Source organism: Chamaea fasciata, unplaced genomic scaffold (genome assembly GCF_029207755.1).
Source record: "Chamaea fasciata isolate MVZ Bird 193981 ecotype frontalis unplaced genomic scaffold, bChaFas1.0.hap1 SCAF_6, whole genome shotgun sequence".
NCBI classification, from domain to species: domain Eukaryota; kingdom Metazoa; phylum Chordata; class Aves; order Passeriformes; family Sylviidae; genus Chamaea; species Chamaea fasciata.
In genome coordinates, this window is record NW_027094091.1 from 56,617,271 (window position 1) to 56,632,980 (window position 15,710).

General features: G+C 38.7%; 1 protein-coding gene across 10 annotated transcripts in view; it reads right to left on the reverse strand.

Annotated features, from left to right (window-relative positions):
• The window catches only part of INPP4B (inositol polyphosphate-4-phosphatase type II B), a 293,798-nt gene that overhangs the window by 168,251 nt on the left and 109,837 nt on the right, over positions 1 to 15,710 (reverse strand). For all 10 annotated transcript variants that reach the window (XM_066186440.1, XM_066186445.1, XM_066186446.1 and 7 more), the window contains one exon: positions 15,267 to 15,311. In XM_066186440.1, coding sequence (XP_066042537.1) covers positions 15,267 to 15,311 — 45 coding nt within the window. The remainder of the gene's footprint in view (positions 1 to 15,266; positions 15,312 to 15,710) is intronic.

Sequence of the window (15,710 nt, forward strand, 5' to 3'; positions counted from 1 at the left end):
CGTGGAAACAGAGCTAAATACCATTTCCTCCTTCACATTTTCCTAATACTGTCCTATCAAGTATCTAATGAAGTAATCTGGCTGTAGCTTCTCACCATCCAAAAAATAGAGCAGTTACAAGTTAAGGTATGAGATGAAGAATCAGAAGATCTGCAAATGGTAAACAGACTTTCATTTTTTTTGAACCATGACTTTCTTTATACCATAAGCTCACAGAAAAACATTAGAACTTACAATAATTTCTTTCTGATTTTATAAATAAAATATAATCTGCTGGTTCCTAACATTTTCCACCTCCTTGGAAATAAAATAAATGTTAAAAACACATCAATACCACAAGAAGAAGAAAAACAAAAGTGCCAAGCCTCAAAGTTTTCAGTCTGCCACATCTGTTTTATTACAGCAGCACACATTGCTTCCTTTGACATGAGCATTTATTCGCTCCTATACCAGGTGTCAAGTGCAGCATTACATGGGTTTGATCCTCAGTGTGCAGTATTACTTTACAACACTGTGGAGACAGGGTTTTTCTCTAACATGCAAAGAAAATTCATCTGTTGCTTAGCCTGACTCCAAATCCATGTCACCATATGCGTCTTCAGAAGATACTTTCAGGCTTGGCAAGGAAAGAAGCTCCCCTCTCAAAACAAAGGAAGGCAGTCCAACAACAGAGACCAGCAACTACTGCAGACAAGAAGGCTCAGGAAGAGCCCTAAAGAACCTGAAATCTTTTAGGATACTTCTTTGCTGCACAACATCTGCTCTGAGCTGCTGTAAGGGAGCTACTCTGGCTCCTGGGTGGAAGTCCAGCTACAGGAGCCCAGCCCTCAGGAGGAAGCAAGCCACCTGTAGCCTGGACAAGCCACCCAAACCAGCTGATGTTAGCATTGACATAAGTACAACTAAGAAAGGCTGTAGCTTTAGAGGCTGCATTAAGGATTTTGTGTAAAATTCTCTACAGCCAGCTCTATAATTAATTATAAGCTAATTGATGTGTGGCCACAGCCCTGATGCCCACGAGACTGTGCTGGTGAATAAAATTATTAATTCCTCCTTTAAATAAAAATGTTACATAGTAAAAATAATCAAATGAAGATGCCAGGACAAGATGCACTAGGGAACGATATTAACAACAGTAACTCACAAAACAACAGACAGACAATAATAAAAGCAAACTATAGTTCTACTGTCTTACTGAACAGCCTTAAGATTCATCTGTGTGAGAAGAGCTGTGTTCCTTCCTTTCATTGTGCCAAGGAAGGGGACAAGAAAGTGATGTCGTTTCAACTTCATAAAGATTCCAAAAAAAACCACCCCAAAATAAAATAATTTGAAAATCCCACCAAAACCACCTCCTCACCGTACCCTAAGGGAAGAGAGCAGGAATGTTTGAGCCCTGTAGTACTCTCCACGTGTAGTGCTCAAAAGAGCTAAAATGTGGCCATTAAAAAAAAAAAGTAGGCAGTATATGATTTACCTATATGTTTGTAATTTTTACTTTCATTTTAACTCCCTACTCTGCTGAGTTCCTAAATTTCAGCCTGATTCACAACTGGTTCTCATTGCACAGGTGTCTGATGTTGAAAATGACCAGTGAGACAACCTAAAAAGATGGTCCTCTACAGAAAACACAATGTAAAGCACTGACTAATCCCTCCAATATGCCAGAGGTGACCTTTTAGCAAAACAAAACCCACACATCTCAAAGGAAAGCAGACTAAAATGTACTTCAAAGACAAGGCAAAGAAGAGCAAGACACACTTTTAATCAAAGGAGAAAATAGATTTCTGCAATCCAGAACAATCACTTTTACCCCAGTAATGATTAAATTTCCTGGTAGGGAAATGCTTGATAAATGTTAAGTAATCTGCATTCAAGCTGTAGTTAAAAGGAGAAGATGTTCTAACATAAGTAAGGTTTGTTTGAAAAGGTGGCATTTCTGGATTAATATCAAAATTAAAGGTCCAAATCGGAGACAATTATTAACTCCTCAGAGGATTTTGAATCATTCTGACCAATAATTTATGATTGCTTTAATAGCATGGGACCTGCACAAGAGAGCAAAGTAGAACTCCTTCCCAAGGAATTTTAGAAAACATATATTTGTATCTTTTTTTCACATGAATGACAATCCAGAAATAATAAAACCTCACAGGTCAAGGGTCATGTCAGAGGAAGAGCTTGAAGGAATCCATCTCCCATGAGCATCCTGCTTTTGTTTACTTGAGTATTTTGAAGGAATAACCTTTACTCCCTAAACTTCTCCAAAAAATGTACCTCAGCCATGAGAACTCTGGTGGTACGAACAGCCTTCTAAAAAGTACAGGGTGAAAAACACCATAATGACTGTAGCTGTTGGGATTGCCTAGATGTTATGTTAAAGTAACATTTTTAAAGCAGCACATATATTTGTATTTGTAGTTTCTTCAAATATCAACACCAAGCTCATTTCCCCTCCAAGACTGGCTCATTATTACTACTCTAAATTTTCAACTCTGCAGTGTCTATTTTGAAGAAATTTAAAAAGGGAGACCTTAATGATTTCTACAAAGGAGTATGACCCAATACAGAAAACTTGGTCCAGAAGTTTCTTCAAAGTTGAACAATAGCAACAACATGTTTGAAAATGTCTTGATTTTGATATGTTGACACACAAAGACATAGCTGACTTCTCGACAGAGATATAATTTAAAATTATTTCCATTCATTTGTATAAAGAAATATTAGATCAGGATTAAAAGGAAACAAAAAAAAAAAAAAAAAAAAAAAAGAGAAAAGGAAACAAACAAAAAAAGTTTTTTATTTGTCACTGTAGAGACACCCCCTGGCAGATTTGAGATCTAAATCCTGAATTACCTAGGTATTGCAGCTCTTCATCTCAGGGTAGAAACCAGCGCTAGCCCACTTCAGTTTTTAAAGCAGCTCATTTACAATTGTACAGAAAACAATCCCCAGCTTCTCAGGTGTGAAGAATTCTCATCTTCAAGGAATGCTAAGACCAAATTCTTCTTAACCCATCATAATGAAATTCTACACTCCTTCAGCCTCTCAGAAATCAATCTTAAAAGCAACAGAATTCCAGATGGAAGCTTTAGCTTATTTTGAACATTGGAACAAGACAGAAGTAAATTTTAAAAATGCTTCTTTATTACATATCAGGTTTATATTCCACATAACAGGCAAAAACCACTCTAAAAATATGGTTGATAGTAATATTTAAAGTGTCCATAAATGGACTAGAAAATTTACTGGCCACAGGGAGTAAGGGGAAAACAATGAAGAAAAGCATTCTTAAGCATTTTGTTTGTTTTCAGTAAAGCACCTCAGGTCAGACTGCTAGCCATGCTGCATCTAGTGTTGCGTGGGATTTTGTGCTGCTGCTTCTAGGAGAGCTCCGGTTTTCCCAGGGCCTGCAGGAGAACCTGATTTTTGAGTCAAATCTCACCAGAGGACACGCATTTCAGAATTTCCAAAAATAAGTACATCTATAACTAATGTGTTCAAAAGGGGAGCATGACTTTGGTCTTCTAGAAATTCCATGTTTCTCTATTTATGTAACTTCTGTTTCCACACATAAGGATTAAAAACAAGTCCATTGGGAAATGCTTTATAACATGAAAGTATTACTGCAATTATTTCTACAGGCATATTCAGAGATGAATTTAACAACTGCCACTTGAAACATAAACGTTCAGCTAATGCAGCAAAGTGCCATTAGAGTCAAAAAGTCAAGAGCTATCATGCTTTGAGTTATTAAAAATGTTTTCAGTTAATATATTATTGGCCTAACAACAGAGAGTTGCTCCATTTCTGTTTAGTCATTACCATTCTGCACAACCGGCACCAACTCTGTGACTACTACAACCTGTAAATCATTTGCCTACTTTTTGTCTTCCAAATAATCTTTACCTTTTTGGAATTATGATGTGACTTCACCTCCACAGAGAAAGATACACAAGGAAAGAGATGGAGAGAATTCTCCAGGCAATATTTCACAAAGTGTTCTACAGTCTGGACTAAAGGTTAGAAAAGACCAAGTGCAAAAAGTGACAGCAAAAAAGCTGAAAGTAAACTCTAAACAAGCCAGAGATATCCACGAGTGGGTTTTAAACAGAATAATCTGAGCCTCCACACATCTGCTACCTGGCTTTGGAGCTATTTGAAGTCCCCAGGTATTTAAGATTTGAACTGCAAGAGGTCCCTACGCACCTGCAGGTTGGCTCCAGGGCACATCCCGGCTGTCTCAGCCCTGACAATGCAGAGCAGCCCCAAGCACACCTCTGGCCCTGTCAGGATGTGAAAAGCACACACCTTTCCTGACAGGCTGGGGCTGGCAGGCAGTGGCAGGGCACAGCTGCTCCTCCACCTTCTGCAGAAACATCACTGCTGATTTCCTTCACTACACACCCACCGGGGCGACTGAAGTAGAAATGGGGCCAGCGCCTCTCTTGATTCAACAGAGCACTGGACCAGAAAGGTGTCACACACCAAGCAGATCCACAGCTTTAGCATTCTGTCCACCTGCAACATAACAGCTCAAAAACAATTACACTAGAGAGAGGAAGACTTGAGAGCCTGCTTGTATTCACTCAAAGCTGTCTCACCTTGATCGCAAAATAAGGAAGATTTTCCTTGCAGCAGGCACAGAGGGCACAGAAGATAATTGTAATTTGGTACTTTACATATTTTTTTTTACATTCCAATACCACTGAACTCAGGTAGCTGCCCATCATCACTCCAGGACTGAGGTCCACCCAACTGGAAAAGGGCACTAATCACTTTACAGTCATCCTCCGCTTGGTTTGTCTTTGACCCAAATTCTTTTCTTCACAGAGAAAGGGCTAAGAGTTCCAACTCAGAGTAAAAGTCCATTTCAATTTTATTCCTGGCCAATACCACTGCTGCAAAAACATGTTTAGTAAACATGTATTTTTTACTTCAAGCTTTCATTTTGCAAACATTCCCATGAATATGCATTCCTTGAGAGAACATACAGAAAAAAGAATAAACATAACTTCGCACAAATACAAAAATTCATAAAAATGAGCAGCGGTAACACATTATCCAGGCCAAGAACATCCACAAAACTAATTTAACAATAGCTGACTCTATCTAGTCCTGACTCTCTTTGCCCAAAAGCTAAGGCAATTCAGCCTGCTCTTAAATCCTTTATGGTGTCTTCAGTGTGCTCCACATTATGGTTTAATTATAATGCAAGGGTGGAAGCTCCCTAGAACAGCTTGAGTCCACACAGATAGCAACAATTTTAAATAGTCTAATTTCAACATACCTAAAAGTGATTATTTAGAGCTCCTGAAGATTTTTTTAGATCACAAGCAAGGTATCAAGAACAGTAAGGAACAACAGATACCTTGATGTCCACATACACTACAGAATGCTGGAGGATCCATGCCAAACCAACCACTACCAGCTCTAAGAAGCCTCCAAACTCTCTTTTCTCTTTCCAAACACAACAAATCCCTGGCACAGAGATGTTGGAATCACCCTTAGGTTCTACCTCCCTGCCCAAGCAGGGTCAACCATAGCAGGCTGCATCCACTTGGGTGTTCACAACATCCAAGGACAGAGACTTCAAAACCTCCTGAGGTGATCTGTGCCAGTGCTTGACCACCCTCACAGTAAAAAAGATCCCAACTATCCCTGTCCAGTAACTCCAAAATAAAATTTCTCATTTCTGCCTAGAAAAAAAATCCCAGGACTGCAAGGGCCATTAGGCAGCAGCAGAGAAAACTAAGATGTCAGGCACTGAAGCGCACAACCAGGGATACTAAAAATTGCTCTTCAGCAAACTCAGTGGTACACACAATTTCTTTTTTAAGTAGATATAAAGTTTAAAATTTTAATGCTACCACACTTTGCAGTTTGATGGGAAAAAGCACTGTTTCTAGAAGAAAAAGTGTAGTTTTAAAGGATTTATGAAGCTGTTGGAAGCAATATCTATTGCTGAAAATATTGTGCAGATACTGTACACCTTTTAAGCTTCCCTGAAAACAGCATAGTCAAGGAGTTATGAAAAAAAAATCTATTGCATTCTGAATAGTTAAAATGTCGTCTTCCTGGGAGGCAGGAAAAGATTGGAAGAAGGCAGCAGGGCCAAATCTCAGCTGTAGGTAAGAAAGTCTGATAGAGCTTTCTATAACAACAAAAGGATAACTCATCCTTATTTGGCTTGTTTCTCACTGTCTACAAATATCTGCAACAGAAAACATTCTCAACAAGGGTCTAAACAGCCCTCTTCATTCAGACAAGTCTTCTGGACCCACAGAGACATCAGTCACAGGTTTATTTTGTACCAGGTGAGCACAAAGCCATTCACTCAGGGGCTGTCCCTGTGGATGTGTGGTGATACAACGGCACAGTGCGCTTAGGGCCACTCACACTGTGAAGATGCTGCACAGAAAATCTCCTTCCGTAGCAGAAAATTCCCAGGTAGGCTACAGTTCTCCCCTTCCCAGCTCAGCCACTGAACTGCCACACCTTCTCCCACTCCAACATCCTAAAGCCTGAAGGGGTAAAGGATGGGCACATATTTGTGTGCATGCAAACAGCCCCCTCGCAAGCCAAATCTCCTGCTGAGATCTACCACACATACGTGGGAGCCATCCTAGGGAACCTGAAGAGCCTCTTCTGGAAAATCAGGTTCAAATATTGAACTGGAAAGAGCACACAGACTGGCAAGACAAATAGGAGAAAGTATGCACAGTAGGAGGTATATTTTTGGGCAAGAGCGGGAAGAGAAAAATAATGATGAAAAAAGAGCAGCAGCATGTGCCAAAAATAACTTCTCTCTAATGCAATGATCTTTAATCCTATTTTCCTACGAACTAGTTTAAAAATACCCTGGAAACACAAGTTTTCCATTTCATCAGGATAATTGAAAAATTAATGTCAGAAACACCAGAACACCCGATAATTCAAAAGCCAAGCACTATGCTTGTGAAAACACTAAAGGACAAATTAAGGTATCCACTGAGTTATTTGTTGGTGGTTTTAATACCCAAACGAGAAAGGATTAATACGGAAGCTCAAATTTGAGAGAATTGCATTCAATCTCCACCTAGATCTATAAATTCTTCAGTCATTCTGGAGCCCTTTTCCTCTATAACTTTCAATCAGCCTTAAAAATTATCATCATATTGCTGATAGCTATGAGTGCTTTATCTCACAAACTAGAAATAGTTCAGGCAAAGCAGCATGGAATGAGGTAGATGAACCCATGCTAAGATTGAGCTCTTGTAATAAATCTTTCCAGCATCCTGCCTCTTTGGCATACTGAGCTGGCACCCCTCTTCACAGAAAACATAGAGAGTTTTCAGCATAGACACAACCTTGCCTTGCCTCTGAATTTTTGGCTAAAAGGAATTTTGCAAACATGAGACAACTATTGCAAAGTCTATGAGAAAAACATGCCGTAGACAAAGAAGCAGCATTTTCAGTATCAAGAAAAGACATGATTTTACTAAGAAGCCTACCAATTTTATTTATTTAAGGTTTGAAAAAGAAAGGTCCTTCTTAGTCCTGCCTTTTTTTTTTCCTAGACTTAAAAATCCAGTAGTTTTCTAACTGACAAGATTTCAGAATTTGTACATTTCTGACGGAATTTAATCCTATTATCTGCTGCATCATTCGAGAGCTAAGATGATAAACCCCTGTCTCTCAGAATGGCTAAATTCCAAAAAACCCTTTCAACTGTTAAATAGCTTTTCAAATTCAGGTATCTACAAACTCCTCTCTAAACAGATTAGCCATAGCTATTCAAAATTTATCTCTAGATAAGTGTTTATATCAAAACATGTGAAAGACGCTGTGAGAATCTTTATGCTATTAGATTTAGAAATTTCCCTTAGTCACAGCCCTGATTTATACATATTTATATTTACAAGGTTGTCAATCACTTTGTCCTGGTAGTTCAAATAGAATTTTTTTCTTAAAAGCAAAAGCTTCTGGAAACAGGAAATACTTCAATTTCATGAAGCAGAATGGAAGAAAACTGCCCGAAACTCAGTTTGCACCTGGGTTTAATATTGATACTCAAGACATCCTCATGCTTCTTACTACTTGCATCAGCACATCAGCAGATTCCTGTAAATCCATCACACTGGAATATACTCAGACAGTAATGATTTGCTCCCTCATGCTGGTACATCCTCTGCTCTGACCCACTTGAGAGCAAATAAACATCCCTGCATTTAACGAGCCCACCCTGGGGACTAACTGCTACACAGTGCCCTGTAATGTAGAATTTTAATCCCTAACACCTACACAGAAATTGAATTTACACAAGTCAAAGCTGGTTAATGAAAATCATTAAGTATCAATGGATGCTGACAAGTTGGAAATATTTCTGTGACTACCTCTATTAGGAATTGCTTCTTCCTGACACAAACAAAATAGACAACACAAAAACGAGTAATGCTACGCTAAATATAATGGGCTTTCAACAACAAAACAAATTTTCATGTTTATGGACTACATAGAATAGATATCTATATAGCTCTCCAGATAGATAATTCCATGAAGAATTCTATTTAATTGTAAAGTACATAGTATTATAAACAGAATTTTCAGTTTCTCTTAGGATGCAAAAAGCAGAGAGAACAGTAACTGTACATCTTCCCAAGTTTCGTTATTGGAATTTTTGAGTCCTTGCATATTAAGCCCTACAATTAGTGCAGATTAATATTTAAGGACTGTGACAGCCTCCTGCTTCTCTAGCTGCAATGCAAATGAAGACAATCCCTGCCCTAAGGGGATTGAAAGATAGATTTCTAGAATTACAGTGCCTACAGGTATAGATTTTAAAATCCAGCCTAATTCTCTAGGACTCAAACCCACCTTTTCAAGCTGGAAAAAACCAAAAAAGTACATGAGTTTTTGAAAAGGATTCTGGCTTTGAGCTTTTTGGGTATGTGCCCATGACAAACACATCCCACCCCACACACCCCATTTCCTGGATTCGTTTTTCCAACATTACCAAGTCTTAATGGTACATTATCTAGACAGTTTGGGCCTTTTTTTTCTGACAGAGCATGCAACACACAAAACTCAGGAGTGATGCTTTAAAGAGGTGCACAATGATGAAGAAGCAGTGCTTCAGAAAGCTGCCTATTTAAAAACCCCAAATGCTCAGTGTGGCAAGGGCTATCACAGAAAATCCCAAAAGCCTTCTCTAAAGTGAGCAAAGTCCTGTGGGAGGAGAGGTGGATAAAAAGACGATGTGGGATCTCGGCAAATCTGTTCTCAAATCACTTTTCTGCAGGGTTCGCACAATGTCTGCAGGTAACAAAGAAAGCTTACTGTGAGTGCCAGACCATGCAGGAGCACAGCAAGAAGAGCTAACTCTCCTCAGGGGTCAGTAACTCAACATCACTCATCAGTTTGCTGGATATGCATTATCCATCATCAAACACTGCCAAGAGAGGTGACAGCATGATGTGAAAGATGATAGGCATTCACTACCTTAGAACCTTTTTGGAAGACTGTTTCACTTGTTGCTTTATCTGAAACCAACTGCAAGTTAGCTCAAGTTCTCCTGTAGAGGTGGGGAAAGAAGGAATTCTTGCAGGAGCTGCTGCAGAAACATTACAAGTCCTAAGTCAAAACATGCCAACACAGTCTCAGAGACTGGGCTTGAATTGCTATCTCTCTGGGAGGATTCCTTTCAGTCAAAAAAGGACTCATCCTAGCAACACTGAGTTACTAAGAATAAACTGCATTTAAGGCATCTAATGCTGCAGTGCAAAAGTCTCAAAGCAGACAAAAGTCAAATAAGTAGTTCCCAGAGGAAAACAAGAGCATTCTTTCCAATCACGTGGTAGCTCTTCTACATCCTGAACCCTTTCTGTTCAATTTAAATTGTCTTATTTACTATTTGTTGTAGGGATGTAACAGTATCTAATATACATCAGTAAAACTAATGAAAAAAAACCTGACTAGCTGGTTTGGTGGAAGATAGAGTTTGTGTGGGGACAGAAAAACTCAAGCAAAATCCAGGAAATTGGTATAACAAAAAAAGAGCAAAATGGACAAATAAAATAAAATCTAAAACTCACAAACTCAGCCTTCATTTTTATATTTTTGCTGCTATTGTTTCTAAGAAGACAACTTTTTTTGATGGATAAATACCCCTGAGCAATAAGTGACACTGTGAGTTTGAATCACAGAGAAACGATCACTTTTTAGATTTACTCAAAACTGTGATGATGACGACTTTACAATTTTATTTGGCTGACACAACAAAGCACCATTTATTCACCATCTTGTAACTTGATGAAGCAGAAGGATAAACCAAGTGGGAAAATTCTGGAAGGATCAAGACTGGCTTCAAGTTTGTGGTAAGGAGAAAACAAGTCTTTATGCTTATCATTCTTCCAGGAACAGCTGTTGCTGAAAAAGCTCCAGATTATGTCTCAGAATTGGAAAAATCATTTCGTCATGCTCTTTGAGCAGCATCGATGCACCATTTATGTTCAAGTATGCAGAGTTAAATCTGCTTCAAGACCTCTTCCAAAGGGATGGCATCACAATATCACTCGGGCTAAAATAGGACTGTGGAAAATAAAAACTTCTGCATTTACAGGTAGACTGCTTTTGTATCAACCCACCATTTGGTAAAAAGAATAAACAAATAACCTAGAAAATTTTAATTTTAATTCTTTCAGGTACTTGCTCAAGTTTTCCGTGAATTGTGCACTATTTAACGAGATTTTGTAAAAACTTAATTACAAGATTTACATTACACTTTGTAAAGTACCTAGAGATTACTCAACAATAGAACTGATCCAGCAAAATTCACTGCCCTGATATATTTACGAAAAAAAAAAGAGCACTTTTGGAAACATCAGACAGGTGCTCTCATTAAAATTACCACCTGAATATGCTATGGTATGTGCAGAGACACTCCTTTCTATACAGCCATTTTGAATACTACTACCATACTACAACCACCATATCCCCCTGCTCTGTCTTCGCAACTCTAAGCAACTAGACAAATGGAAAATCACTAAAATTGTGTTGGTTATTGAGAGAGTGACTAACAAACTTATTTCCTTTTATTCTCTAATTTATTTCTCCCTTTTACCATGAAGTTCATTACTGAGTTCACGTCTGAGCACTTTGACCACCAGCATTCTACCCTGCTCCCTCATTTTTCTGATTGTTGCAGTCTTCTTGTGCTGCTTTGCCAGTTCACTATCAAACACCCTTACAAGCACAAGCTCTTGAAAACTTCACAAAAGTGTTCATCAATATGCACAATACAATTTCTCTTCCATAACTACTACCTCATACTTCAGCTGGGCTCACACTGAAGCAGCACAGCTACTTTGAAGTCAGGAACCCACAACATATTTATTTAGATCTGGGACTCAAGGGCTGGGATATTTTAGAGAAGCAACCAAGAAGAGTAGCTTCAAAATAAACATCTATAAAAGATCTAACCCTGCACACTTCAAAGTCATGGGAAAGATTTTTATCAGTTTCACTGGTTTGTTATTCAGGCCCAGTATCTTGTTTCATTCCTGTTGCTCTGCGCCTCCTCTCTCCTCAGCACCCTGCACAGGCTGTTATTTCCTACCTCCCAATGCTTCGCGGAACTGCGTGCAGAACACAGGCACTCAAAATGCCAAACAACAAGAGAGAGTCTGCAAAGTTAAACTCAGCAGCAGCTACAAGAAATCAGCCATACTCCCAAAGAGCCCCCAGGAATAGAAAACTCAAAAATCTTTGTCTGAAGGATGCTCTGACTCCAAAGTTATGTTACAAGACAGGCACACTCCTGAAAATGCTGAGTGTATTGCAGTGGAAAGCTGTAATTCAGGTGAGTTTTATTCTTTGCTTTAACCTCAGGGAAGAAGAAAAAAAACACCACTTTATTGAACTTTAAAACAGAATAAGAGAAGGCAATATTTAGACATTTTATGAAGAGAATGCTTTCCAGAGTGTTACGGACATAGGATGTTGCCAGGTAACTACCACAACAAAATACAAAACCCTAGGAAGAATTTTAATATCATTATTTCAAAATTTAGTTATCAGAACTTCAAACACCAAACAGCAGTATTTAGATATAATGTCCCTAAATAAAACCAATGTACTAGGCAGCACCCAAATATTATTTGAAAGCTATATTTTGTTTTAGTTACGGAAGTTCCACTTCTGAATGTTATTTATTGACCAACAAGTGACAACAGACTTCAAGTACAATTATGAGATGTTACAATTTTTAAAAATATATTTAAACACGTTTGTATATCAACAGATATAAGCAAAGGTCTATTTGCATATATATGTGTATGTATGCTAAATAATAGTATACGCTACATATATTATAACTAATATAGTATTGTACAACAAATATGAACAAAATTACAGGCATAAGCCATTCTTTCAGGGCTAGAGACCAGCTTTAGGCATCATTAACTGTTAGACCCGCCTTCCAAATTCTAAATGCCAAACACCAGCCTAATCAAGCTGAAATGTCTCTACAGAGCCCTAAGATTTGGTTACCCAAGTCAGGCACACATCACAGCTGTGGTGCTTGCTCGCAGCAAATTCCTCTCATCCCTGCTTACCATCCTTTGGCTCGTCTCAGAGAGAGATCTTGGAAATCCTCGACTAGCAACAGTGAATGCCAAGTCTTTCATTAGACAAAACCTCCCAAAGGATGGTGTCAGTCATGCAGTGTCCTTGGCCTGCCAGCAGCACTGGTGTTCCCCAGATGCATGGGCCAGGGTGCAGAGTCCCTTCCAGCCCTGCCAGCAGCCACGTGAACAGCACAGGGGCATCTCCACTGGCTGCCCTTGCGAGGGGAATTCTACCTGGTTGGGCCACGCAGCACGTGCATCCTTTCCAGCTAAATTGTTCCTGCGTCACTCATCAGCAGGAGGCATCTGCTGTACACTTGTACAAACAGCACAGTGCTGCTGACTGGGGTTGCTGGAGCTACGAAGTGTTGGCATGGGAATGTTGATATTCCAGTAGGAAGGATAACTGCTAAGAATTTCATTGACTGTTCAGTCACTAAAGGTGGATTTCCACTGATGCGAGTGTGTTATGCTTAAATATTTAGTGTAAGTTTAAGGATCAAGACACTAAGAATCACCTCTATACAATTGCCTGTGTTGCCAAATACCCCCGACTTACAACTTTGGGCAGGAGTATCAGCCAAAACCGAGGTTTATGTTGCTACTCCTATTTGTCACCTGAGCAGCAGCAGGAGCCAGTGTATAAGATCCCTCACAGGGCTGCAACGACTCAATCAATAATGCTGCAGAACAAACCACAGACATAAATGCCTACTAGAAACAGCCCAATGCAAAACACAAATACTGACACTGAGTGAACAGAGATCCATCCAGCACGAGCCCAAACAAGTCTGAAAGTGGCTTTACTTTGTTTTTACACTTCTGCCTGCTGGGGCACATTTATCACTGAAAGCAACTTCTCCTGAAGCACAGCTCATCTAATTTGCAGTCAGTGCCTGTAGCGCCTTCCTCCCTCTCCTACACTACACCAGAGCCATTGTGGGAGTTTGTTATTGCTGGAACGCTGCAAATACTGACTCTGCCCAAACACTACAGTCACATCACCTATAAAATGTAAGTGGAAATGCACAGAAAAGTTAAATCCGCTCTTAACGATTATTATACCGTGGTGATTCCCCCCAACAGAGAACACGGCCTTTGATCCACGCCAACATTTAAGACCTTCTGCAGAAATAGTCTATACAGAAAAAACCCCATGACCTACTTCAACCAAACTTTTTGTAATGCCATAACTATCTAATTTTTAAAAGACATACAGATAAAAATACAGAGAAAATGTGAGGTATTCTAAAAATGTTTGCATCAAATGGAACTGTGTTTGTCCCAAAGGGCACAGCTTTAAGGCGTCAGCTTTTCGATCAGTGTAGCTGCAGCAGCACACAAGCTGAGTGTAACCCACTTCCAAGGACAAGGCCAGAAAAGAGGCTCCCAAAATGCAAGGGGCACAAACAGAACCTGCAGTCACATCACTGATGCCATCCATAATGTTTTTGGGCTTTCGGAAGGATATCTGTTTGTAGACTATTTAGGTTCTCCAAATAGTGGAGTCTAATTGATATTTACATAATATTCTGCTCACAGTTTTCTATATTTCCCTCTCCCTCTTACACTTCTTTGGAACAGATGTTATATTATATACATTTTTATACCAGAGTAAATTTAACAGATACTGAATAACACTGAGTAAAATCTTCTCAGTGTACAGCAACACAATATCAGATAAACATTCACAGGTCATACGGATGTAAAAATCATAAATTTGACAAGTTTTAGTTCAGAATTTAGACAGCAAATAGTTTCAAGTATTTCAAAATCTAGACTATCTGTAACTGTGTTATTTTACCATACACAGGAGCAAAGAATAATCACAGGGTCATTTCAGTTGACAAAGACCCTGAAGAGAGTCCAGCCACTAATCAACTAAACCTAGTTATCGTTCTTATTTCCCACAAAGAATTATTGTTTTTAGTGCTTCTACTGCAAGCAATTATTTCACTCACTATTTCAAAGGCTTCAAAGCTTTTGCACTGAAAGAACAGTGAAAAGTAGCCAAGCTTGCTTTGCACAGTTTGGACTGACATATTTTGCTCCTTGACCTAGTGTTAAAAAGATACCATTATCCAATTAGGTTGCCTGACTTACTGAGCAATTTGAATCATTCTGTACCCTCTAAATGGAGAGGGAAGCTTGAGCTGATAGAACAACTCCCAAAACAATTCTGTTATACACTATAGCAATAGATGGTTCTCATATACCAATTACATATACTAAGTATAAAACGTCAAAGTCAGGTAAACATTTACATTGCCATTACTTCACTATCAAATAATATTGTATTTAGATTAAAGTTTGTTCTAAAGAAACAGTGCTTTTATCTCAATATTGTTTCAAAAACTTCAAATAAGTTGTAAGTTATAAGTACTTATTTTTCCAAATAAGTACTATTTCACAAACTACATTCACAGAGCTGTTGAGCAGATTTTCAGCCTGGTAGAGCAGCACAGCTTTAGAGAATTCAATAAACCTTTAGCCATTCCAACCAATTAAGAAACTAAAATCAGCGTTTCAAAAGACATGCACTTCTCCCACCTACACTTTCAGTTTTTTAAACAGGTCACATGTTACACTGTATAACTGTATAAAAACTCCTCACACACAGACGAGCCATTGTAAATCCAAAAATTCAAAAATGTATCTTACCAAGACTGAACTCCAGCTTTGGCTCATTTGCAATTCTCTGAATACCTTAAAAGGTCAAGAAAAAATATTATTAGAGATAATTTGATTTCCATGTCTTGCTTTTTAATACACAGTAAAACTTTCACAAGCCTATAACTACTGCCATTGCCACAGAAGTAACATCTTCTGTTAGAAACTCACGGTCAAATCAAACTTGGATTAAATACTTGCCTGAAATAAGTCTACTTTTGAAGGAGACTTCCTTCTTAACAGAAACTTTCTCTTGCTGGGAAAGGAAACTAGGAAAAAAAAAAACCCCTAGGCTTTCATGGATGGGTTACTTGTAAGATTTCCAGTCACAACGACTGACTGTGTATGTGTTGGAAAAATGTTAAGCCTCAAGTAATTTTTAAGTAGGTATGTCATCACATTAAAAATAAACCCTATGTTTCGTGAAAGTAGGTC